Below are 25,444 nucleotides of genomic sequence, written 5' to 3'. Positions count from 1 at the left end.
CCTTTCCTTCTCTTTCTTGTGCTCCTTTTCTAGAGCCTCCTCTCCGTGTCTCTTCTTCATCATCTCCTTGTCCTCTGCCTTCCACTGTAACAGTTCTGTATCCACTCATTGTCTTTCGGCTTGATCTCAGTGTCGATCCACTACTCAAAATCACAGAGCGGTGGAGGGGTCTGCAACAAATGCAATTGTTATAAAACAAATAAATCATGCAAGACTTCATTTGACACAAAATAATTATTACACAATACCAATTTTCTCACCATCTTGTTAATGCGGTGCTGACGAAGTGTAGGCTCAAATGCAAAATTGGTACACATCCAATACCTCTGCCTATACATATTCTCTTCATCGGACTTGGCTACCTTGTAAGGATCGCCGCACCAGCACATGGGCACTGGAACACCACTAGGCAGAGGCAATGGGTCGAAGACATTTCCGGTCATCTGTCCATAACTACAATTGAACCAAATTTGTTCTAAGAACCGAAAGCAATGAACATTAAACCCTAAACTTAGGGTTTTTCCATTTGTTGCACATAAATAAAAACATAATATAACACGATAATAAAAGATTATCTTGCCTTACTAGCTTTACCACGTCTTGGCATCCTATCATTACATAATATAAAAAAATCACTTCAAACATTAGGTAATAACGTATCTAGGGTTGCAAAATAGACGTAATATATACTAAATCAATGCGTAAAAAATGATAAGGGGAGAGAGGATACCTTGCTCGTGAAGATGTATGGATCAAATCCAAGTATCCAAGGTCAAATTCGTCGATTCAAGAGATTGGGCGGGTTAGGGAGAGCAAGAAACCGAGAGGGAGAAGGAAAAAATGAAAGCAGCCTCGGCAAGGGAAACTTGGCCGTGGTTTTTGAATCCATGCTCGGCGCCAGGATCCATGGCTTCGAGCTCGGAGCCAAGATCTGTGGCGCCGAGCTCGAAGGCGAGATCTGTGGCGCCGAGGTACCGGCCACATCAACACCACCTAGGATGCCCTGCTGTGCACGGCCAGGCACCTCGGAGCCAAGATCTGTAGCGCCGAGACATGTTACCTTGGAGCTATGAGTCTAGGCGCCGACCCAGGGTGTAAAGATGAATTTACGTCTTTCAGGAGGCTAAACGTAAATTTTCTTAAAAAAAAGATCAAATTGAAAAAAAAATGGCTGTTTTTCAAGTAGAAACTCTGCTCACAGCTGGACGAATGCGCTGCTCACAGCTGGACGAATGCGTTCTCTTTTCCTTTCCCAGACCGGCCCACGGCCACCCACTAAGACACAAGCCCGTGCACCCTCCCGACGCTTCTCAAAGATTCAGAGAGAGAGAGAGAGAGAAAAAAAAAAATCCCGGCGGCGGGGATCCTGTATTCCTGACTTCCTGTCCTGCTGGGTTCTTGCAAACCCTGAAAGCTCGAAAGATCCCGCGGCGCAGCAGCCACCCTCTTCTCCTCTCCGCGACTCCGCTCCCAATATTATCGTCGCCTCCGTCAAAGTCGTCGCTGCCTCTACTTCACTATGGCACTTCACGCTCCGGTCCTCGTGCTAAGTAAGCGGCCCCTATCCGCCCCCCTCTGGCGTGTGCGTCGTCATTTTATCGTCCGTGGTGTATCGATCACGGGTTGATGTTTTCTCACTTTTAGGTTCTTGATTTAGGCTGTTTCTTGTGTTGTTTGTGTCGGAATCTGCTGGATCCCGTCTTTGAAACCCGCGATTTGCTTTGTTTCGATTTTTAGGGCTCAATCCTGTCTGATTCGTTCTCCTCCCCTTGTGTGTTTTCTGTGAAATTTGTCTGAACCTGTTTCGGTTTGTGGCTTGGTCTGAGCAGAGGACTCGCTGAAGCGGGAGTCTGGCGCGAAGGTTCACCAAGCCAACATCCAGGCGGCCAAGGTACGGATTCTCAAGCTTTGTTTCATTTGCCGCGCTCGTTGGCTTTAGTGGTTCCTTGGCCTCAAAGAATGTAGTTCGATTAATTTAGTACTACTGTGGAACAGTACATTTTGTAGTTGAACCATTGGTCTGCTCATGTTGTGCGAATTGATTTTTATGAAGGCTGCAGTTAGCCATTTGACTGTAATGTACTTCACTGTTCAATAATATTCCATGTTCAATAATATTTTCTTCACAGGCTGTTGCTGACATCATACGCACTACATTGGGTCCCAGATCCATGCTGAAAATGCTTCTGGATGCTAGTGGAGGTATGCCAAAGGCTTGCTATGCGTTGCATTGTTGGACAAAAGTTAATATTAACCATTTTGTGTTGAATAACTTTGATGGCTGATAACAAACGATGAATTTTGCATACTTGATTGTGTGGCGTGTTAGGGTTAACAACTCGTCTTGTTATGCTTGGTTGCCATAGGTAGTTGGACATGTGCAAATATTATATCCTTTGTGTCAGAGTTGCTAATTAAGGTGTTGCCTTTATGATGCTGTCAAGGGCGTCGGGCTCTAGGGTAGCCAGCCCTCGACTACGGAGTTCGTAGTCTCGTTCCGTCGTCTAGGGCGAGGTTTTCTCCCTCAGCAGTCCTAGGCTTGTTTGAGAAGAGATGGAAGATTAGATGATAATATATTGCTTATCCCATAAGGGTTCTCCGTACAATAATATATAGCCTGTGGCTTTCTAATAAAAGGAAACAAACTCTTCTAATAAAAGGAAACCAACTCTCCTAAATAAAAGGAAACAAATCAAACTAGAATTCCTGCTGCCTCCGCGCGCTCCGCGTCACGGCGCACGTCGTGAGCGCGCCTCCTCCTCTCGTACGGACAGCCCCACATGACATCTCCCCCCCCCTGACTACCAGCTCGTCCTCGAGCTGGAATGCTGGGAACTTGTCACGAAAGGAGTCAAGATCCTCCCATGTCGCCGATGCCGCGGGCTGGCCCTTCCAGCGGATGAGGACCTGGCGAACGCCGCGGGCGACGCGAGCACGCACCGCGCGGTTGGGTTCTGGAACCACAGCCCCGTTGTGGACGGTTGGAAGGGGCGGCGGTGCCGCAGGTGGTTCACCTACCCACTTCTTGAGAAGGCCGACGTGAAAGACGTCGTGCAGACGGGTGCGTGGTGGCAAGGCGAGGTGGATGGCCACCTCATTGATGATCTCTGTGACGCGGTATGTGTAGGGTTATGAGGATGCTACGCTAGCCGGAAAACAAAAAATTTCGACCTCGTAAACCAAGATCTACTGTTAGTTATAGATCACGGGATTACCACTAGACGCGCAGGTGCAGCGGAAGCGACTCGATGTAGTCGAACGCGTCGTAGCAGTGCCATGCAGTTGCGAGGTCGTCCGTCCGTCCGTCCCCTTCGTGCAGTTCGTCCTTGTGCTCCAGATGCAGCACCTCCGAGGTATCCACACGTACAGGGAGGAAGCGTTGCGCCTCCGGACTGCTAGGTCCGCGAGGAGCAGCAGGTGCGGGCGTAGGATGGGCGGCGGCGGCTGCCAAAAGGCATGGATTGATTTGCCCCGTTACCCACCCCACATATTTATAGGCGTCCCTAATGAGCTCCCAAGTTGGAGGCCCATTAGTAACCCTAAGCCTTGTCTAATTCGGATCCAATCCGAACTAGGCTTCCAGCCCCTTAAGCGTGCGACCCTATGGGTTCACGCACACATAGACATTGCCCGAGTACTCCTACTCGGCCATTAGTTGATAGCGGCCTCTAGCAAGGCATGTCAACTCCTATGCGTACGTAAAGATCATATCAGACGAACCACCACAAAACTACATACTTGTTATTCCCTTGCATCACGATATTTGGTCCAACTCATAGGTTAACACTTAACCCAAGCACGGCCATGCATTTCTTGATCTAATCATTAGAGTGGTCCAGTGATATCTCTCTCATATATAGAGAGGGGCAAATTCCATCTTGATTGTCTATGTCTCATAGCATGTTTTCCGACAAATCCGAAAACCACTTTTATAACTACCCTGTTACGGAGTAGCGTTTGATAGTCCCTGAGTAGGTCGTTTCACATCTTGAATACATAAAACAATCTCAGGTCTAAGGACATAACGTACATGATGTGAATAGAGATAATAACGACATCTCACGTTGGGTCAGTCCAACTCCATGTCATGTGCCCACATTATTAGTTTGACATCTCCATGTCTATGACTTGTGAAACATAGTCATCAACTAATAATGTGTTGATCCATTATTCATGTGTGTCCTCACACGAACTCTGACCAGGGACAATATTAGAATAACCATTCAAGTAAAAGCGTTTCACAAACAATTCACATAATTGCTAATCGATACAGGTTGTCTTTAATGAAAATTCAATGAACTCATAATATATCATGGATACAAGGCAATATAATCATCTCTATGATTATCTCTAGGGCATACTCCTAACAATCTCCCACTTGCACTAGAGTTAATCTCGAAGATATCTAATACCCATAGCTCTTATGTGCGCCTCATGCTTAGGCTGTGGAAGAGCCTTTGTCAAAGGATCTGCAACATTCAAATCTGTGTGTATGTTGCACATCTTGATCTCATCTCGTCTAACGAACTCTCGAATGAGGTGAAATTTCCGCGGTACATGTTTGCTCTTTTGGTGATTCCTTGGCTCCTTAGCCTGCGCAATTGCCCCATTGTTGTCACAATGTAGATTCAATGGGCTGGACGCATTCGGAAACACACCAAGTTCAATGAGGAACCTCCTCATCCAAACACCTTCCTTCGCAGCTCCAGAAGCTGCAATGTACTCGGCCTCTGTTGTAGAATCGGTCATCGTCTCCTGCTTGGAACTTTTCCAACTTACAGCACCACCATTTATTGTGAACACAAAACCTGATTGAGACTGTGAATCATCCGTGTCAGTTTGGAAGCTAGCATCGGTGTAACCATTTACAACGAGCTCCTCCTCACCTCCATAGATTAGGAACACATCTTTAGTCCTTCTCAAGTACTTAAGAATGTTTTTAACAAGTGTCCAGTGACTCTCTCCTGGATCAGCTTGGTACCTGCTCGCAACACTTAGAGCATATGAGACATCTGGGCGAGTACATATCATGGCGTACATGATGGAACCAACTGCCGAGGCATATGGAACCTTACTCATGCGCTTCCGCTCATCAGCTGTCGAAGGACACTGTTTATCGCTAAAGCGCATACCATGTGACATAGGCAAGAACCCTTTCTTGGACTGTTCCATGTTGAATCGTTTCAACACCTTGTCAATGTACGTATTTTGGCTTAATCTTATAAGCCTCCTCGATCTATCTCTATAGATCTTGATGCCCAAAATATATGCTGCTTCTCCTAAATCCTTCATAGAAAAACTATTATTCAGTGAAGTCTTTACGGATTGCAACATAGGAATGTCATTCCCAATCAATAATATGTCATCCACATACAAGATCAGAAATACAACAGCGCTCCCACTTTCTTTCTTGTAAACACAAGGTTCTTCATTCTGACGGAAGCCAAACCCTTTGACCACTTCATCAAAACGAATGTTCCAACTCCGAGATGCTTGCTTTAACCCATAAATGGATTTCTGAAGCTTGCAAATTTTTCTAGCATTGTTTGGATCAACAAAACCTTCGGGCTGTATCATATACACGTCCTCATCCAAATTTCCATTTAGAAAGGCTGTTTTAACATCCATCTGCCATATCTCATAATCGAAATAAGCGGCTATTGCTAGAATGATCCGGATAGATTTAAGCATCGCTACCGGCGAGAAAGTCTCGTCGTAGTCAATTCCTTGAACTTGCCGAAAACCCTTTGCAACAAGTCGAGCTTTATAGATGTGAACATTTCCATCCATATCCTTTTTCTTTTTATAGATCCATTTGCACTATGGGTCTAACCCCATCATGCGGGTCAACCAAGTTCCAAACTTGATTGTTTCCCATGGAATCTATCTCGGATCTCATGGCACTTTGCCATTTCTCGGAATCTGGGTCCATCATTGCTTCCGCATAAGTCGCAGGTTCGTCATCGTCTAACAGTAACAAATCCCCACGCAACTCACGGATTCTTGCTGACCTTCGTGGTTGTGGCGGTGTTTCTATTGCCACGGGTATCTCAACTTGTTCTGCTACATTAGCATCACTCGTAGAGTCCTTCTCAACTGGCTCATCTTGAACTTCTTCAAGATACACCTTCTGTCCACTTTTCTCTCTTTTGAGAAACTCTTTCTCTAAGAAAATACCGTTCCGAGCAACAAACACTTTGCCCTCTGATCGGTTGCAGAAGTAATACCCTAAAGTTTCCTTCGGATATCCCACGAAAAAATATTTGTCTGATTTGGATGTTAGTTTATCTGTCATAAGTCGTTTGACATAAACTTCACAACCCCAAATTTTCAGAAAAGACAAACTGGGACTCTTACCAGTCCACATCTCATGTGGTGTCTTAACTACTGACTTAGATGGTACTCTATTCAATGTGAAAGCGGCTGTTTTTAGAGCGTATCCCCAAAATGATAACGGTAGGTCTGACTGGCTCATCATAGACCGAACCATGTCCAACAAAGTCCAATTACGTCGCTCGGACACGCCATTTCTCTGAGGTGTTCCAGGTGGCGTAAGCTGTGGAACAATTCCGCAACTCTTTAGATGATTGCTAAACTCGTGGCTCAAATATTCGCCTCCACGATCAGATCGCAAAGCCTTAATTTTCTTGCCACGTTGATTCTCTACTTCACTCTGAAACTCCTTGAACTTTTCAAATGTCTCAGACTTATGTTTCATTAAGTAGACATAGCCATATCTACTAAAGTCATCAGTGAAGGTTATGAAGTATTGGAATCCGCCTCTTGCTGTCGTACTCATTGGTCCGCACACATCAGTATGTATGAGTTCCAGCAAGTCTGCCGCCCTCTCAGGAAAACCTATGAAAGACGTCTTGGTCATCTTGCCCAGCAGGCAAGCCTCACACGTCTCGTATGATTCAAAATCAAACGAAGTTAAAAGCCCATCAGAATGGAGCCTCTTCATGCGATTCTCACTTATATGACCTAAACGACAATGCCACATATAGGTAGGACTTAACTCATTAAGCCGAGGCCTTTTTGCACTTATATTATAGACAGGAGCATCTTCAAGATTTAAAATAAATAACCCATTCACAATGGATGCAGAAGCCACAAACATGTCATTTTTAGAGATCACACAACCATTGTCTTTACTCGCAAATGAATAACCATCCTTCATCAAACATGAAGGTGACACAATGTTTTGACTTAAACTAGGAACAAAATAACAATTATTCAACTCCAAAATAAATCCTGACGAGAGGTGGAGTTGCATCGTCCCGACGTTCAACGCAGCAACTCTTGCATTATTGCCCACGCGGAAATCAACTTCTCCCTTTTCCACGCTTCTACTTCTTATCATTCCCTGCATCGTATTGCAAATATGAGCAACCGATCCGGTATCAAATATCCAAGAATTAATATAAGAATTAGCAAGAAAAATGTCTGTAACATTAACAACAAGTGTACAAGCTGCGGGAGTACCTTTACTGCCGCGATCCTTTATGGATTCCAGGTACAGCTTGCAGTTCCTCTTTCAGTGACCTTTCCCATGACAATGAAAGCACTCAGCATCAGCAGGTGGTCCAACCTTGGGCGCAGGTGGGTTTGGCTTAGAGATCTCATCTTTAGCCTTGCCCTTTTTCTTCTTCCAAGAATTGTCTTTCTTCTTAAACTTAGGCTTGTTTTGGACCGCCATCACATGGCTACTGCTGCATGGTTTGTTCCATTCAACTTATCTTTCTCAAGAATGGAACGCAAAGTAAATGATTGATTGCTAGGTGTCATTTATCTACAACAAAAGTAATGCAAAATACTGACAATGTATCCAAGATAGAGTAAACAATATTAAAACTTTAATATAATCTACTTCCACTAAAATCAATATCCCTCTATTGAAACTTAGTGATTCAAGACCCACAACTAACAAGTCTACTAGTGAGCTTTAGCATCACCGCTAGAAGACATGGTAGATTGGTAAGCAACTTTTTGCTAATCATATCACATATGACTCTTGTTGTTGGGTAGCATCTCTATGCTTTGGTGCCCAACTACTCATGCTCCAAGGTCCCTAACCGTTAGGATGACCTTGTTCAAGTAATCAACCCTTCTGCTGTAAGTATCCGATACGAACCTGTCTAGTCATGGAAAACCAGTGGCACCCTAATTTCATAGACCCACCACCGATTGTACAAGACACCTGACAGTGCAAGGTTTGGGAAAGCATTTTAACTTAAACACTACCAAGGGATCGTTCTACTTCACCATCGCATGTAGACAAAAACATTATCGCACGTGAAAGTAGAATATAGTAAGAACGACATTAACACAGAGATATGACATGGTATAGCCCAATGTTCCTTTGGGGATCTCCATCTCCATGATCCATTTATGCCATCCTTCAGTGATGAGTTCACCAAGACTAGCTATCACTAACGCAAGGCAGTGAAGAAGATTACATAGTCGCGGATAGGATCATCACAGTTTGGCACGCAGGCCATTACATCAATTTGACAATATCTTAGTGGCTCCAGCCATATTGTCATACTCACGACATGCAAGCCATGAATTAATTACATACATGCATCACATACACATAAGGGCTATACCAGTCACAAATTCCTGCAAAACAGAGTTAACCGATTCCGACGTCTAATCTTAAAACGCCGAAAACACCATCTTCCCGGCCTTTTTTTCGCAAATCTAATTTCAGCGAAACCGGCAAAGCCGGTGAGAATCGGATGTAAAATTTTTTTCTCTACAATTTTCATATAGAATTCGTCTCAATCCGAGGTCGTATGCAAAAGTTATGGCTGTTTTACCGAACAACACTTTTTCTTGCACCCCGGCGCCCGACAGTAGATCCAATCTATCACCGTTGCGCATCACATGCGCTCGGCACTTGACCTAGGTTCGATTCGATCAATCTGATTGATCTCCATCTTACCATGACTGGATTTACATGTATCACTTAACTCGGATGGCGGAATTCCGACCGGTACGAGTAGATCGTTACAAGACCAACACGGTAAAATCACGAACCATGATCAGAGACTCATCTACAACCGCGCATATCTCCATACGCACTCATCCGAACCTATAACGACGCAGTAACGGCTCTGATACCACTGTAGGGTTATGAGGATGCTACGCTAGCCGGAAAACAAAAAATTTCGACCTCATAAACCAAGATCTACTGCTAGTTATAGATCACGGGATTACCACTAGACGCGCAGGTGCAGCGGAAGCGACTCGATGTAGTCGAACGCGTCGTAGCAGTGCCGTGTAGTTGCGAGGTCGTCCGTCCGTCTGTCCCCTTCGTGCGGTTCGTCCTTGTGCTCCAGATGCAGCACCTCCAAGGTATCCACACGTACAGGGAGGAAGCGTTGCGCCTCCGGACTGCTAGGTCCGCGAGGAGCAGCAGGGGTGGGCGTAGGATGGGCGGCGGCGGCGGCTGCCAAAATGCGTGGATTGATTTGCCCCGTTGCCCACCCCACATTTATAGGCGTCCCTAATGAGCTCCCGAGTTGGAGGCCCATTAGTAACCCTAAGCCTTGTCTAATTCGGATCCAATCCGAACTAGGCTTCCAGCCCCTTAAGCGTGCGACCCTATGGGTTCACGCACACATAGACATTGCCCGAGTACTCCTACTCGGCCATTAGTTGATAGCGGCCTCTAGCAAGGCATGCCAACTCCTATGCGTACGCAAAGATCATATCAGACGAACCACCACAAAACCACATATTTGTTATTCCCTTGCCTCACGATATTTGGTCCAACTCATAGGTTAACACTTAACCTAAGCACGGCCATGCATTTCTTGATCTAATCATTAGAGTGATCCAGTGATCTCTCTCATATATAAAGAGGGGCGAATTCCATCATGATTGTCTATGTCTCATAGCATGTTTCCCGACAAACCCGAAAACCACCTTTATAACTACCCTGTTACGGAGTAGCGTTTCATAGTCCCTGAGTAGGTCGTTTCACATCTTGAATACATACAACAATCTCAGGTCTAAGGACATAACGTACATGATGTGAATATAGATAATAACGACATCTCACGTTGGGTCAGTCCAACTCCGTGTCATACATGTGCTCACATTATTAGTTTGACATCTCCATGTCTATGACTTGTGAAACATAGTCATCAACTAATAATGTGCCGATCCATTATTCATGCGGGTCCTCACACGAACTCTGACCAGGGACAACATTAGAATAACCATTCAAGTAAAAGAGTTTCACAAATAATTCACATAATTGCTAATCGATACAGGTTGTCTTTAATGGAAATTCAATGAACTCATAATATATCATGGATACAAGGCAATATAATCATCTCTATGATTATCTCTAGGGCATACTCCTAACAGTATGGCCCGAAGTAGCGAGGCTTCAGCTTGCCTGTGGACGCCTCTGGTAGTGACGCAACTGGACGATGGCGAAGGCGGAGCAGGACCCAATCGCCCACGGCGTAGGAGACATGGCGATGCTGCCGGTCGTAGTGGAGCTTCTGCATAGCTTGGGCTTGCTCCAACCTGTACCGGACGTCTGCCAAAAACTCGTCGCGCTCGGCCATCGTCTGGGCCACAGCAGCCACACGCGTGTCCCCCGGCTCATAAGACCGGATGGTAGGAGGGTCGCGGCCGTAGACCACCCGGAACGGCGTGTCGCGCAGGGACGTCTGATACGCTGTGTTGTAGGTGTACTCAGCCCACGGAAGCCAGCGAAGCCACTGGCGAGGACGGTCGCCGGTGAAGCAGCGAAGGTACATGGTGATGACACGGTTTGCCGCCTCCGTTTGGCCATCCGACTACGGATGAAACGCCGACGTCATATGCAGCTTGGTACCCATGAGCCGCATCAGCTCCTTCCAAAACACGGAAGTGAACACCAGGTCGCGGTTAGACACCATGGACTGCGGCATTCCATGAAGGCGGACGATGTCGGTGAAGAACGCCTGAGCCACAGATTCTGCCGAATACGGATGGGCGAGGGGGATGAAATGGCAGTACTTGCTGAAGCGATCCACCACCGTTAAGATGACGGACTTCCCTCGTACGCGTGGCAACGCCTCCACGAAGTCTAGACCGATGTCCGCCCAGACCGCCGTCGGAACCGGTAGGGGCAGCAGCAACCCGGCGCTGACACGTGGCGCAGGTACGCACGAAGTCTTGGACGAGACGGTGCATGTCGGGAAAGTGGACGTCCCGCCGAAGGCGATGCAAGGTGCGCTGCACCCCTTCATGACCATCGTCGTGCACCGCGGCCAGGAACTCGGCCACGAGCGGCGATGCCGGTGGCACTTACAGCCGGCCATCATATGTCACCAGGTCATCGGTGAGAGCCCATGGCGCGCCGTGCGAACCCGCAGTAAGCTCATCCCGGAGTGCGCGCAAGGCAGGGTCAGTCGCCTGAGCTTGACGCAGGCGGTTGATGAGGTCGAAACGTGGCGCGGAGACTGCCATAACAGTGCCGTCCTCTGTGTCGCGGCGGGAGAGAGCGTCCGCCACCGTGTTCAGCGCGCCTGGCTTGTATTCCACCGTGAAGTCAAACCCGAGCAGCTTCCCGACCCAGTGGTGTTGCGGAATCGTGGCGAGGCGCTGGTCGAGTAGGAACTTCAAGCTGTAGTGGTCCGTGTGCACGGTGAAGCGACGTCCCCACAGGTACGTCCGCCAGTGTCGAATGGCGTGGACGAGACCAATGAGTTCCCGCTCGTATGCAGCGAGAGAACGATGACGAGGTGCCACCGGTCGGCTGAAGTATGCGATGGGGTGCTTGTCCTGGATCAGCACCGCCCCGAAGCCGTGAGTGGACACGTCGCACTTGACGATGAACGGCCGTGTGAAGTCTGGGAGCGCCAAGACTGGCGCCGAGGTGACCGCGGCTTTGAGGGCCTGGAAAGCCACAGCAGCGGCGTCGTTCCAGGTGAAACCGTCCTTGAGCAGTGCCGTAAGTGGAGCCGCGATGGCGCCGTAGTCGTGGACGAACTTGTGGTAATAACCCGCAAGGCCCAAGAACCCCCGTACTGCACGAGCCGAACGGGGTTGGGGCCAGGCGGAGACTGCCAGTACCTTGTTGGGATCCATGGTGACGCCGGCATCGGAGATGACATGGCCTAGGTAGGCAATGGAGCGCTCGCCAAAAGCGCATTTGGAGCGCTTGACGAAGAGCCGGTGCTGCTGCCGCATGGCGAAGACGACCCGTAGGTGGCGCAGGTGATCGGCCCAGGAATCACTGTAGATCAAAATGTCATCAAAAAATACCAGGACGAAGCGACGCAGGAAGGGCCTTAGCACGTCGTTCATCAAGGCCTGGAATGTCGCTGGGGCGTTGCACAGCCCGAACGGCATAACCAGGAACTCGTACAGGCCGTCGTGGGTGCAGAACGCCGTCTTGGCGATGTCATCAGCGCACATGCGGACCTGGTGATAGCCTGAGCGAAGATCGAGCTTGGTGAAGAACTTGGTGCCATGGAGCTCGTCAAGGAGCTCGTCGACGACGGGGATGGGGAAAGCGTCTTTAACGGTGATGGCGTTCAGGGCGCGGTAGTCGACGCAGAACCGCCATGATCCGTCAGCTTTCTTGACGAGGAGGACAGGGGAGGAGAACGCTGAAGAGCTCCAACGAATGAGCCCCAGGTCCAGCATGACGGTGCACTGGCGTTCCAGCTCGTCCTTGTGTGTCGCCGGGTAGCGGTAGGGGCGCACCGCGATCGGCTGCGAGCACGGGACAAGAGTGATGCCATGGTCCCGGGATCGGAGTGGCGGTAGGCCGCGAGGCTCGGCGAAGACGTCGTCGAAGGATGCGAGCAGCTCGTCTAGCAGGGTCGGTGAGGCCGTGGTGGTGCGGACGGCGGGCGCCTCGGCCCTAGGGACCCCCTGCTAGCAGACGGACTGGCCCTGCCGCTGGAACGTCATGGACCGGGCGCCGAAATCCCACAGGACAGGCCCGAGCGTGGCCAACCACTGGGTGCCCAACACCACGTCGTAACCTGCAAGTGGCATAACAAAAAGATCGACGTGGAAGAGATCGCCGTGGATGGTGACTGCAGCCTGGCGGATGACGCCCACGCAAGACACCCGTTCGCCGTTTGCCACGGTAGCCGTGAGGCGAGGCCGATGTTGGAGAGGTAGGCTGGTGCGCTGTGCCGCAGACTCGGAGACGAAATTGTGAGTAGATCCTAAGTCCAGAAGCGCGATGAGGGGGTTGCCGCCAATGACAACGTCGAGCTGCATGGTGTCGGTGAAGCGAACACCCGCGATGGCATGAAGGGAGAAGAGGGGCGACTCCTCCGCGGTTGCTGGTTCCGCAGCGTCGGGCGGATCCTCCCCATCCTCCACGGCGCCGTCCAGTAAGAACAGGCGCTTGCAGACGCGGTTGTGACCACGAACGAATTTCTCGTCGCAGTTGTAGCAGAGGCCCAGCCGGCGGCGTTCTTCCTGCTCGGCCGTGGACAGGCGCTTGATTGGCCGGCCCTCCATGGTGACGGTGTTCGGCCCCGGAGGATTGGCCCCCGGTGGTGCAGGCAGTGCCAGGCACTGCGGAGGAGCGACCAGCAGCCCCCTTGTCGCAGCTCGCGGAGCCGGCGCCGCGTACTGCTCCCGTAGCTCCAGCTTGCGGGCGAGACTCATAGCGCCGGCGAGAGTCTGCGGATTGTGGACCTCGACGTCGAGACTGAGCGGCGGCTGGAGGCCCCCAGTGAAGAGCTGGACGCGCTGTGCCTCATCGAGGCGGCTGGCATGGGGTAGGAGCGCTTGAAAACGGTCCTGGTACTCCGCGACAGTGCTGGTGCGCTTGCACGAGGCCAATTCGTGGAGGGGATTGGAGCGCAGCGGCGGTCCGTAGCGGAGATGGAGAAGGTCCTTGAAGCGGCGCCATGATGGAATGCCTTCGTCGGCCTGGACCTGAATGTACCACATCTGGGTGCCCTCTTCCAAGTTGTAGGAAGCCATCCACACTCTCTTCCTCCATGATCCGCTGCTGGTGGAAGTAGGATTCGCACCGGTTGATGAAGATCAGTGGGTCGGACTTGCCATCATAGCATGGAAAGTCAAGCTTTTGGAACTGCGGCGGCCGATCTTGGTGGTGCTCCCCCGATCCGGAGTGCGCCGAGGATGACGATCCGCCCGGCGGCGTGCGCGCGGCGTCCAGGCGCTGGATGGCCTGGGCGTTGGCCTCCACGGTCGTCTGGAGGGTTTTGATGGACGCGACCAGGGAGTCCAAGGTCGCCTGCAGGACAGCGTTGGTGGCGGTGTTGTCGGCCATGGCGTCGATGCGAGGCAAGGGCGACGGCGCGGCGGCTGCAGGTGGTGCGGTGGCTGGAGGTGGTGAAGAGGCACGGGATGAATTGGATCGCCTAGACCGTGATACCAAGTTGTCAAGGGCATCGGGCTCTAGGGTAGCTGGCCCTCGACTACGGAGTTCGTAGTCTCGTTCCGTCGTCTAGGGCGAGGTTTTCCCCCTCAGCAGTCCTAGGCTTGTTTGAGAAGAGATGGAAGATTAGATGATAATATATTGCTCATCCCATAAGGTTCTCCGTACAATAATATATAGCCTGTGGCTTTCTAATAAAAGGAAACAAACTCTTCTAATAAAAGGAAACCAACTCTCCTAAATAAAAGGAAACAAATCAAACTAGAATTCCTGCTGCCTCCGCGCGCTCCGCGTCACGGCGCACGTCGCGAGCGCGCCTCCTCCTCTCGTACGGACGGCCCCACATGACAGATGCTTGATATCGCCAATGTTTCAGTTTACAGTTCTTTTATTAAAATATTTTTGACTACATATACTTAATGATGATAGTATCCTCTGTAAGAACTTTGCTAGATTTCTTTCACTAAATACTTTGGTTTACTGATAATATTGATGTAAGATGAACATACATTATTTGTGGGTTAATGCATATTTGACTATGAAATGATTTACATAGTAACACATGAGCATGTATATCCCTACACCAATGCTTGTATAGCAGTTAAACGTGTCAATACTATGCTGTAATATTTATCCCCCCCCCCCCCCCCCCCCTTTCAGTTGTCACTGAACACTGATCTCCTTTATGTGAGAAATAACATCAATTGCACTATTGGTTATATTGCATCTCAACTATGTATGTATTGCCTCTTTTGAGTCTGTACAGTGTTTTATTATGTTTCGGCTACTTTTCTTCAGGTATTGTGGTCACTAATGATGGTAATGCTATTTTGAGGGAAATAGACATCGCACACCCTGCTGCCAAGGTATGCCAAATTATGTTGGTTGCTCAGCTGTGAAAGCCTGCTGATGAAATTATCAGTCTACCATCACCTATTTTTTTTTCTGTACGATGGATGAATTTGTGTTGTGAGACCCATGTACATACCTAATTATATTTGTGTGCTAATGTGCACTATGATTCATGTTGCGAGTCCCATGTACTTAATTGTGGTTGTGTGTTAATGGACAGTCTATGATTGAACTAAGTCGTACACAAGATGAAGAAGTTGGTGATGGCACTACATCTGTTATTGTTCTAGGTATGCATATTTTTTGTGACATTTGTTTTGGGGAAGTTGATGGCTATGACGAACAACAACATTGCAATTTATTTGCATCAAACTAAAGCAGTGCTATTTAAAGTATCATCTAATTATGGTGCAACTGTCGAATCTGTTTCTAGTTGAGCTTAGCAGTTGGCTGCTATCTGCCACCACCAGTATTTCTCATAAGCATGTTACAACAAATGACTTGCTGTGCAAATTGATGCCTACTAATAAACTTCTAGATAATCTCTACCATGGTTTTTGAGGCGTCACATAGGCGTCCACGCACCCCAGGTTCTGAGTGTCACAGGATGCCACAAGTTCTTTTTTTCTGTCTCGAGGCCAGTCTCATTTCCATTAATCTTCTAACGGAATACAGATGTGTGACCAAACCAGTATAAGAGTGAGGGGCAACAGACCATGAGACACTATCAAACCTTACTAAAATGGCAGTCTCTGTTTCAGACCATCGTTTTAGCAAGATGGATAGTGAGACATAAATGACTAGTTTCAGACCCTATTGATGCCACAAGGTTTTAGTTGTGCCATATGGTTTAGGCGTCACCTAGAAGGTGCCTAGGCGTCAAGGCATAGCCCCAACGCTACAGGATGCCACAACGCCTAAAAAACCATGATCTCTATGATCACATTCGATATATTGATTCTAGTTAAGTGGTGGTACATTCTTAAGGATTTCCATAAGATCAGATATTTCCTTTACAACACTAACATAGACAAACATATCTTACTTTATTTTTACCCTCTATTAGTTCACAATACACCTTTTCATTTCTTTTCTAGCTGGAGAGATGCTACACGTTGCACAGGCATTCATTGACAAGCATTACCATCCTACTGTTATTTGCCGAGGTAAGATTCCTTTGTTCCCAGTACTGCAGTTTAGTAGGGTAACCTGACTTTTTTTTTCTTGATCTCTTGTCTTCTTAAACTTATTTTTTTCTCATCTTCAGCATACACCAAAGCGCTTGATGATGCTATTGCTGTACTTGACAAAATTGCAATGCCTGTTGACGTGAATGATCGTAAGTTTACAGTGAACATATATTTTGCACTGGATCCTGGCACTTTGCCAATGGCACATTTGTGTTCAACGGAATTAGCTCTTTCCCCTTGCATACACCATGTGTTAAAAAATTAGACTGATGTCACCGAATATACCATTAATGCAGGTGGGGCAATGCTAGGCCTTGTGAAGAGCTCCATTGGTACAAAATTCACTGGCCAGTTTGGTGATCTTATTGCTGTAAGCATCTTTCTTCCATGCGGAACATCAACAATTCCCTCCAGATTATAGTTCACTTTGGCTGTCTTTAAGTCAAACTTCTTTTACTTTGACCAAGTTTACAAAAAAAGAAAAAAAAATCAACAGCCCAACATCTACAACATCAAATTAGTATCATTAATTTCTCCACGAAATATGTTTTGATAGTGTATTTATTCAAACTTGTGGATGGTAATATATTTTCCTAAAAGTGTGTTCAAAGTTAGAGTTGACTTAGGACAATGCCAAAATGATGAAATAATTTTGAACAGGGAGGAGTACCACCTATCCAACCTTGGATTTTACTTATTTGATACCTCATGTTGATGTATTCAGGACCTTGCTATTGATGCTACTACAACAGCAGGCGTTGACCTTGGTCAGGGTATGCGTGAAGTTGATATCAAGAAATATATTAAAGTTGAAAAGGTTCCTGGTGGTCAGTTGGAGGATTCTAGAGTCCTTAAAGGAGTTATGATCAATAAGGATGTTGTGGCTCCTGGAAAAATGAGGAGAAAGATAGTTAACCCCCGTATCATCCTGTTGGACTGCCCTGTTGAGTATAAGAAAGGAGAAAATCAGACCAATGCTGAGTTGATGAAGGAAGAAGATTGGTAAGAGATGTCCATGTACCACAATGATCTTACTGAAATGCAATGCATGCATAGTTTTAAAGTAATTTGGTAGAGTTCTAATTTATATTATGTGGCAAACTTTATTGTAGGCAGGTTCTGCTAGAGATGGAGGAAGAATACATAAAGAACCTGTGCGCTCAAATTCTAAAATTCAAGCCAGATTTAGTAATCACAGAGAAAGGGCTCAGTGATCTCGCTATCCATTATTTGAGCAAGGCTGGTGTTAGTGCAATCCGTAGACTTAGGAAAACTGACAACAACAGGATTTCTAAAGCTTGTGGAGCAGTTATAGTGAACAGGCCTGAGGAGCTCCAAGAATCTGATGTGGGAACAGGAGCTGGCCTGTTTGAGGTCAAGAAGATAGGCGATGAATTCTTTGCCTTTATTGTTGACTGTAAAGATCCCAAGGCATGTACTGTTCTGTTGAGGGGAGCAAGCAAGGATGTATTGAATGAAGTTGAGAGAAACCTGCAGGTATTTCTTCCTCCCCATTTCCATGTATTTGTACTCCTTGCAAAAATAATTTGTACTCCTTGCAAAAAATAATTCTAGAAACCTTTCTTGTATTAGTTGGCAGGCACAATATGATCTCAGCCAGCCATTCCCTGCAAATTTGAATTCAACATTTTGTTTCATTGATGGCCAATAGAATCCTTTTGACCATCTAAGCAACCTCAGTGTCTGATTAGCATTGGATCTTTGGTCCCCTCCTCTTTTAATTTCCCTTATCATCTCTTTTATTGTAACTATATATACAAATATTCTATTTTTATTAGGAATTACATGGAACCCAACTACCTGTAATGAACACTCATTTCCCTCAAAGCATGTCCAAGTTTAGGCTAACATAATACAACAACAACAACAACAAAGCCTTTAAGTCCCAAACAAGTTGGGGTAGGCTAGAGTTGAAACCCATCAGAAGCAATCAAGGTTCAGGCACGTGAATAGCTGTCTTCCAAGCACTCCTATCTAAGGCTAAGTCTTTGGGTATATTCTATCCTTTCAAGTCTCATTTTATTGCCTCTACCCAAGTCAACTTCGGTCTTCCTCTGCCTCTCTTCACGTTACTGTCCTGGCTTAGGATTCCGCTACGCACCGGTGCATCTGGAGGTCTCCGTTGCACATGTCCAAACCATCTCAACCGGTGTTGGACAAGCTTTTCTTCAATTGGCGCTACCCCTAATCTCTCACGTATATCATCATTCCGAACTCGATCCTTTCTTGTATGACCGCAAATCCAACGCAACATACGCATTTCCGCGACACTTAGCTGTTGAACATGTCGTCTTTTCGTAGGCCAACATTCTGCACCATACAACATAGCAGGTCTAATCGCCGTCCTATAAAACTTGCCTTTTAGCTTCTGTGGTACCCTTTTGTCGCATAGGACACCAGACGCTTGCCGCCACTTCATCCACCCTGCTTTGATTCTATGGCTAACATCTTCATCAATATCCCCGTCCCTCTGTAGCATTGATCCTAAATATCGAAAGGTATCCTTCCTAGGCACTACTTGACCTTCCAAACTAACATCTTCCTCCTCCCGAGTAGTAGTGCCGAAATCACATCTCATATACTCAGTTTTAGTTCTACTGAGTCTAAAACCTTTGGACTCCAAAGTCTCCCGCCATAACTCCAGTTTCTGGTTCACTCCTGTCCGGCTTTCATCAACTAGCACTACATCGTCCGCGAAAAGCATACACCAAGGGATGTCCCCTTGTATGTCCCTTGTGACCTCATCCATCACTAAAGCAAACAAATAAGGGCTCAAAGCTGACCCTTGATGTAGTCCTATCCTAATCGGGAAGTCATCCGTGTCTCCATCACTTGTTCGAACTCTAGTCACAACATTGTTGTACATGTCCTTAATGAGCCCGACGTACTTCGTTGGGACTTTATGTTTGTCCAAAGCCCACCACATAACATTCCTTGGTATTTTATCATAAGCCTTCTCCAAGTCAATAAAAACCATGTGTAGGTCCTTCTTCTTCTCCCTATACCGCTCCATAACTTGTCTTACTAAGAAAATGGCTTCCATGGTTGACCTTCCGGGCATGAAACCAAATTGGTTCATAGAGACCCGCGTTATTGCTCTCAAGCGATGCTCGATAACTCTTTCCCATAGCTTCATAGTATGGCTCATCAACTTAATTCCCCGGTAATTCGTACAACTTTGAATATCCCCTTTATTCTTGTAGATCGGTACCAATATACTTCTCCTCCACTCATCAGGCATCTTGTTCGATCGAAAAATATGGTTGAACAGCTTGGTTAGCCATACTATAGCTATGTCCCCGAGACATCTCCACACCTCGATTGGGATACCATCCGGTCCCATCGTCTTACCTCCTTTCATCCTTTTCAACGCCTCTCTGACCTCAGAGTCTTGGATTCTCCGCACAAAGCGCCTATTGGTGTCATCAAAAGAGTCATCCAACTGAAATGTTGTGTCCATATTCTCACCATTGAACAATTTGTCAAAATACTCTTGCCATCGATGTCGGATCTCATCCTCCTTCACCAAGAGGTGCTCCCTTTCATCCTTAATGCACTTAACTTGGTTGAAGTCCCGTGTCTTTCTCTCACGAACCCTAGCCATCCTATAAATGTCCTTCTCTCCTTCCTTCGTACTCAGATGTTGGTAAAGATCCTCGTACGCTGTACCCTTTGCCACACTTACAGCTCGTTTTGCAGTCTTCTTTGCCACCTTGTACTTCTCTATGTTGTCCACACTCCTGTCATGGTACAAGCGTCTATAGCATTCTTTCTTCTCTTTAATAGCCCTTTGGACTTCCTCGTTCCACCACCAAGTATCTTTAGCCTCGCGTCCCCTTCCCTTGGTTACTCCACACACCTCTGAGGCTACCTTCCGAATGTTGGTTGCCATCTTGTCCCACATGTTGTTTATGTCGTCTTCTTCCTTCCAAGAGCCCTCTTTGATAACCCTTTCTCTAAATACCTCTGACGTCTCCCCTTTCAGTTTCCACCACTTTGTTCTTTCAATCTTAGCTTGTTTATCCCTACGGGCCCGTACCTGAAAATGAAAATCTGCCACCAAAAGCTTATGTTGAGAAACAACACACTCTCCTGGTATCACCTTGCAATCCAAGCATGCTCGTTTGTCCTTTCTTCTTGCGAGGACAAAGTCAATCTGGCTACAGTGTTGTCCGCTACTGAAGGTCACTAGATGAGATTCTCTCTTTCTAAAGAAAGTGTTGGCTATCATCAGGTCAAAAGCTACCGCGAAGTCCAGAACTTCCTCCCCCTCCTGATTCCTACTACCATACCCAAAACCTCCATGAACTGCCTCGAAACCTGCGCTTGTAGTACCTACATGCCCATTAAGATCTCCTCCTATAAAAAGCTTCTCACTACTAGGTATAGCTCTAACCATGCCATCTAAGTCTTCCCAGAACTCTCTTAACACTCTCGTCGAGGCCTACTGGGGGGGCATACGCACTAATTACGTTCAAGACCATATCACCAACGACAAGCTTGACTAAGATAATCCTATCTCCTTGCCTTCTCACTCCCACCACACCATTCTTGAGGCTCTTATCAATCAAAACTCCTACTCCATTTCTATTCGCGACTGTCCCTGTGTACCAAAGCTTGAAACCTGTATTGTCCACCTCCTTCGCCTTCTGACCCTTCCATTTAGTCTCTTGAACGCATAATATATTTACACGCCTCCTAGTCGCGGTATCAACTAATTCTCTTAACTTACCAGTAAGTGACCCTACATTCCAACTACCTAAACGGATCCTAGTTGGTTCGACTAGCTTCCTTACCCTTCGCACCCGTCGACTTAGATGCGAAGACCCTTGCTCATTTTTCACTACACCCGGGCGCCGATGTAGCGCGCCACTAAGGAAGCGACGACCCGATCCTTGGTTACTTGACACCATGCCCAGATCACGACACGGCGCGTCACGGGGGTGACGACCCGGCCCTTGCCCATTTAACACCATACCCGGGTTCCGATATGGCGCGTCGCTAAGAGGGTTACGCCCCAACGATTTTCTTTCGGGTTTCATCTCCATTAAAGTGGCTAAGTTTTTACATTGGCTCGCCACGCCTAACACAACCCTTCTCCTTTACCAGGGCTTGGGACCTGCTATGCTGGGACACCAAAGGCGCCCCACCGTGCAGCAGCACCAACTATTAGAAATCCGCCAATCCACATGTGGTGTGTGAACAAGGAAAGTTGTGTACCATAGTCAGTAGCTAGGTATGGATAGGGGGGCATAGAGTACATATGATGAGCTACAACAATAGTTGTAGAGCCTAGCATAGCTAGGTTAAGAGATAATTGAGCATGCCATGACGTTGTTAGGATTTCATAGAGACCTTTATGGCCTTGTCCTGTAAACGGGCCCTTACGAGCCTCCAAAATATCTTTAAGTCCATGACCAATACCCCAATTGGTCCTATACATATGACCAGCGATCAGGAAAAACATAATGGTCTGTAAATTTTCAATGCAGGATGCCATGTCCGTTGCAAGAAACATTTTAAAAAATCCAAAACTCCTTCCTGGAGGTGGTGCTACAGAGCTGACTGTATCAGCAACACTGAAGCAAAAGAGTTCTTCAGTTGAAGGCGTGGAAAAGGTATTGTTTTGCTATTGTTGATTACCTGTATTGGATATTAACGGTCGATTAAGCTTATGTGTTATGTGGATGCTTAGTGCAACAGTGCTTAATTCTGTAAGCCTGTGATCACATATACTCTGCAAATGTGATGTTATTGTGCTGAGTGGATTAGTGCACCATTCTTTGATGTGCAATTCCTGATTGATTTTTTTTTTGTTTATGTCAGTGGCCCTATGAAGCTGCTGCTCTAGCATTTGAGGCAATTCCAAGGACTTTGGCCCAAAATTGCGGTTTGAATGTTATTCGGATAATGACACAACTTCAGGGAAAGGTAATAATCCCAAAACTCTTTTTATGTTTCTGTGAACTTGTCCCTGTATGGAAGTGGTACATGTCTTCTATCAGAAGCATCATAAACTTGACATTTAGGAAAGGTTGGGATAGAGGGTGGTGGGTTCTCCTAGTGCAGAAATTCAATTAAAACTGCACCTTGAAAATGCTTGGGAACGTATTGAAGCATCTACATGCAAATTTATCTTGAACACTATTTTGGAAGTACTGCACTGGGACCCTGTTTAGCAGGGAGGAGCCAGAAATTATTCATCAGTGGGGGACCAAGTGGAAGGTGCAAAATAAAAAATTTCACTAAATTACCTGGTGAATTTTTGTGTTCCTAATAGGGGTGTCCCTTGCATAGTGGGTATTTTTGGCCACCCTCAGCCCCTCCACTCCCTACCCCTTTTGCATATGGGCGATTGTGATGTAATTCCATGTGATTTAGTTTGTTATCCTAAGTTCCTAGAATTATACTCTTCCTGACAGGGCCCTTGATTTAACTACCAGCAAGCTGCCTTAAAATCTGAGTTAGGAGAACATAGGCTTATAATGGATTTGAGATGTTATGATTGATTATTAGAAAAAATAGCTACTTTACATTGATCACATGAATGTTTTTTCCTTGCATCAGCATGCTAATGGTGAAAATGCATGGGTTGGCGTTGATGGAAGGAGTGGTGATATTGTTGATATGAAAGAGCGAGAGGTATTTCTCTTTATCTGCACAAATGCAAGTTTGACCAATGTTTGTATGTCTAAACACCACAATGTTGTCCATTTTAGATCTGGGATTCCTACAGCGTTAAAGCGCAGACGTTCAAGACAGCAATTGAGTCTGCTTGCATGCTTTTGAGAATCGATGACATTGTCAGTGGTATCAAGAAGAAGCAGCCTCCTGGAGCCTCCGCTCCAAAGCAACCCCAAATTGAGACTGAGGGCGATGCTGATAATGAGCAGATGATCCCAGAGTAGAGGCTGTGACGAACCTGCACCGGCAAAGTTGTTTACTAGTGCCAGAATAGCGCTTTGAGCAGAGTTCGTTTTATTTGAGTGTTGGTGGTTAGCCTTAGCTTAAAAGATGTACCTGATTTTATATAGTTTGATGGGTGGTCCGAGGGTTTTGGGGTCCAGGTTTTGTAGTGCGGTTGCTGCTCATTTTACTTTGGACTGATGGACGACAAACACGCAGTGAAACTAGTCTTTTTATGGCTAATAACTTTGCCTGTTGTATGCTGCAAATCTACTTTGTACATGGTAATGCTGTCGTTTCTCATGGTCAGAACTGAGTCTTAGTGCTCTCCTTTCTCATGATCCGAACTGAGTCTTACCATTACAACTTCGGGTAACGGCACTTGATGAATCACTATTAAGCGACGTGGTGTTATACTTATAAGTGATACCTAAAACTTACGTCGCTGGCAATTGGTTGGGTCGACTACATTTTTTTTTTTGAAACGGTAAAAGATATTTGTTACTATAAACAGAGTTTAGAGATGGGCTGGAACAGGGACATTTTCCATTGGAAGTTCTAAAGTGCAGAATAGAGACAAGAGGTCCTAACGTTCGTTTGGCTTGTCTAGCCTCCTTTGTGACCTTATCAGCATTTTTGTTTGTTTCCCTCTTAATCTTGATGACAGTGTTGCATTCTGCTTGTGTAGCCTTCTCTGTAAGCTTATCAGCAATTTTGTTTGTTTCCCTCTTAATAATCTTGATGACTGAATGTTGCATTCTTTGAGTGATTTTTGCCAATTCAACAAGAATCGGTCCTAGAGACCAAAGGCTAGGATTGAGGCGCATAGATCTTCACCTTGGGTGTGCTTCTGCCTCCATGGATTCCATCTTCCATGTGATATGGAATGACAACCTGAAAAAAAAAGATGTCGTGCAGACGCTATGTGTAAGGAAAGTAAGTATGAAGGTGCCTAATCCAGAATAAGTTTGATTTGGAAGCTGCTGCACACACAGAAGCATCGCAAAAAACCTTTGGGCCATCATTCACCTGTAGTGGCACGTGATGGCTCTTGTGTCGTAGCGAGTCCTGGGGTGTGGTGGAAACCATGTGACCATATCGCTAGTTTCTAGTCTAAACCGTAAAATCTACTGTGTTATTGGTAGTGAACATTAATATCGCGTTAAATGATGTACATACTATATACAGTACATACTTTTAACGTTGCAAATTTGGACTCCCGAATTCTTGTTGGAAAATAACTTCTCTACTGGTATGTTTGGTGCCTTAAAAGCCGTTAATAAATTTGGAAATCATTTGCTTGTTTCGGTGTTGATGTCACGCTATCATAGCAATTACAGTAATCAGGAAAAACTAAGATAAAAACGATACTTATTTATTTTTGCACAAATACCCAAGAGTGATAAGGAGCAACTACTTTAAATTTGCTTCTTTCGTACGCATTTTGTGTGAGCTTCCAATTTGTAGCAGACTACAGAATCTAGCGTTTGTAAAGCAAAGCAGTAGAGAACAAGTACTTGAAAACAGCGAAAATTTTTGTACTTTCATTTTGTGTGATTGCTCTGAGTGCAACAACAACGCAAGCCGTCAAGAACGTATGCCCCAGCTAAAAGTTGCACAGGCCAAATAGGCAGACATTAATGAGGCTATACATCTTCCATCTTAGCATATTGTTTCTCGAGTAAATTGCACGGCCGGTCCTTAAAATATTGAGTGGTTTTCGTCTGGGTCACCAAACTATAAAATCGCACGTTTGACTGTCTAATGTATTTAAGTGATCTCATCCAGGTCCAAAATAGACACGAGGAGGGTTGGAAGCTGACGTGGTCGTCCATGTGGACATGATCTTAACATAAAAACCCGAGCCGAGGGTCCCACGGTACCCAGTGTCCACTTCCTTCTCCGCCAACGACGGGGACGCCGCCATCACCTCCTACCGCCACACCATGCGTTCCTTGTTCGCGTACAAGGTCACTAGGGAACAGGCCGCACCGGCGCCGCCACGCGGGGCGAAGACGCGTGACACGCCTGCCGTGGGGAAGGTCGTTGGGGCCGAGGAGGAGTCGCGGCTCGACGACTGGAGCGCCGTCGC

General features: G+C 46.6%; 1 protein-coding gene across 1 annotated transcript; it reads left to right on the top strand.

The window, feature by feature from the left end:
* Positions 1 to 1,305: 1,305 nt before the first annotated feature.
* Positions 1,306 to 23,632, top strand: LOC136463152 (T-complex protein 1 subunit gamma-like). The gene is made up of 14 exons (XM_066462177.1): positions 1,306 to 1,550; positions 1,830 to 1,891; positions 2,130 to 2,202; positions 15,182 to 15,249; positions 15,456 to 15,525; positions 16,333 to 16,401; positions 16,503 to 16,574; positions 16,722 to 16,795; positions 17,150 to 17,427; positions 17,538 to 17,922; positions 21,939 to 22,064; positions 22,273 to 22,377; positions 23,014 to 23,088; positions 23,166 to 23,632. Exons 1-14 carry the CDS (start codon positions 1,520 to 1,522, stop codon positions 23,352 to 23,354), a joined length of 1,677 nt encoding a protein of 558 aa, XP_066318274.1. The 5' UTR covers positions 1,306 to 1,519; the 3' UTR covers positions 23,355 to 23,632.
* The last annotated feature ends 1,812 nt before the right edge of the window (positions 23,633 to 25,444 follow it).

The sequence above is a fragment of the Miscanthus floridulus genome, chromosome 7 (genome assembly GCF_019320115.1).
Source record: "Miscanthus floridulus cultivar M001 chromosome 7, ASM1932011v1, whole genome shotgun sequence".
In the NCBI taxonomy this organism is placed as follows: Eukaryota; Viridiplantae; Streptophyta; class Magnoliopsida; order Poales; family Poaceae; genus Miscanthus; species Miscanthus floridulus.
This window is presented reverse-complemented; position numbering and strand designations above follow the sequence as displayed.

Excerpts from the sequence above, each read along its gene's own strand:
- LOC136463152 (XM_066462177.1), top strand. The coding sequence starts at position 1,520 with ATGGCACTTCACGCTCCGGTCCTCGTGCTAA. Across the intron at positions 1,551-1,829 it reads CGCTCCGGTCCTCGTGCTAA|AGGACTCGCTGAAGCGGGAG; the intron begins GTAAGCGGCCCC and ends TGGTCTGAGCAG. Across the intron at positions 16,575-16,721 it reads GCCTGTTGACGTGAATGATC|GTGGGGCAATGCTAGGCCTT; the intron begins GTAAGTTTACAG and ends CCATTAATGCAG.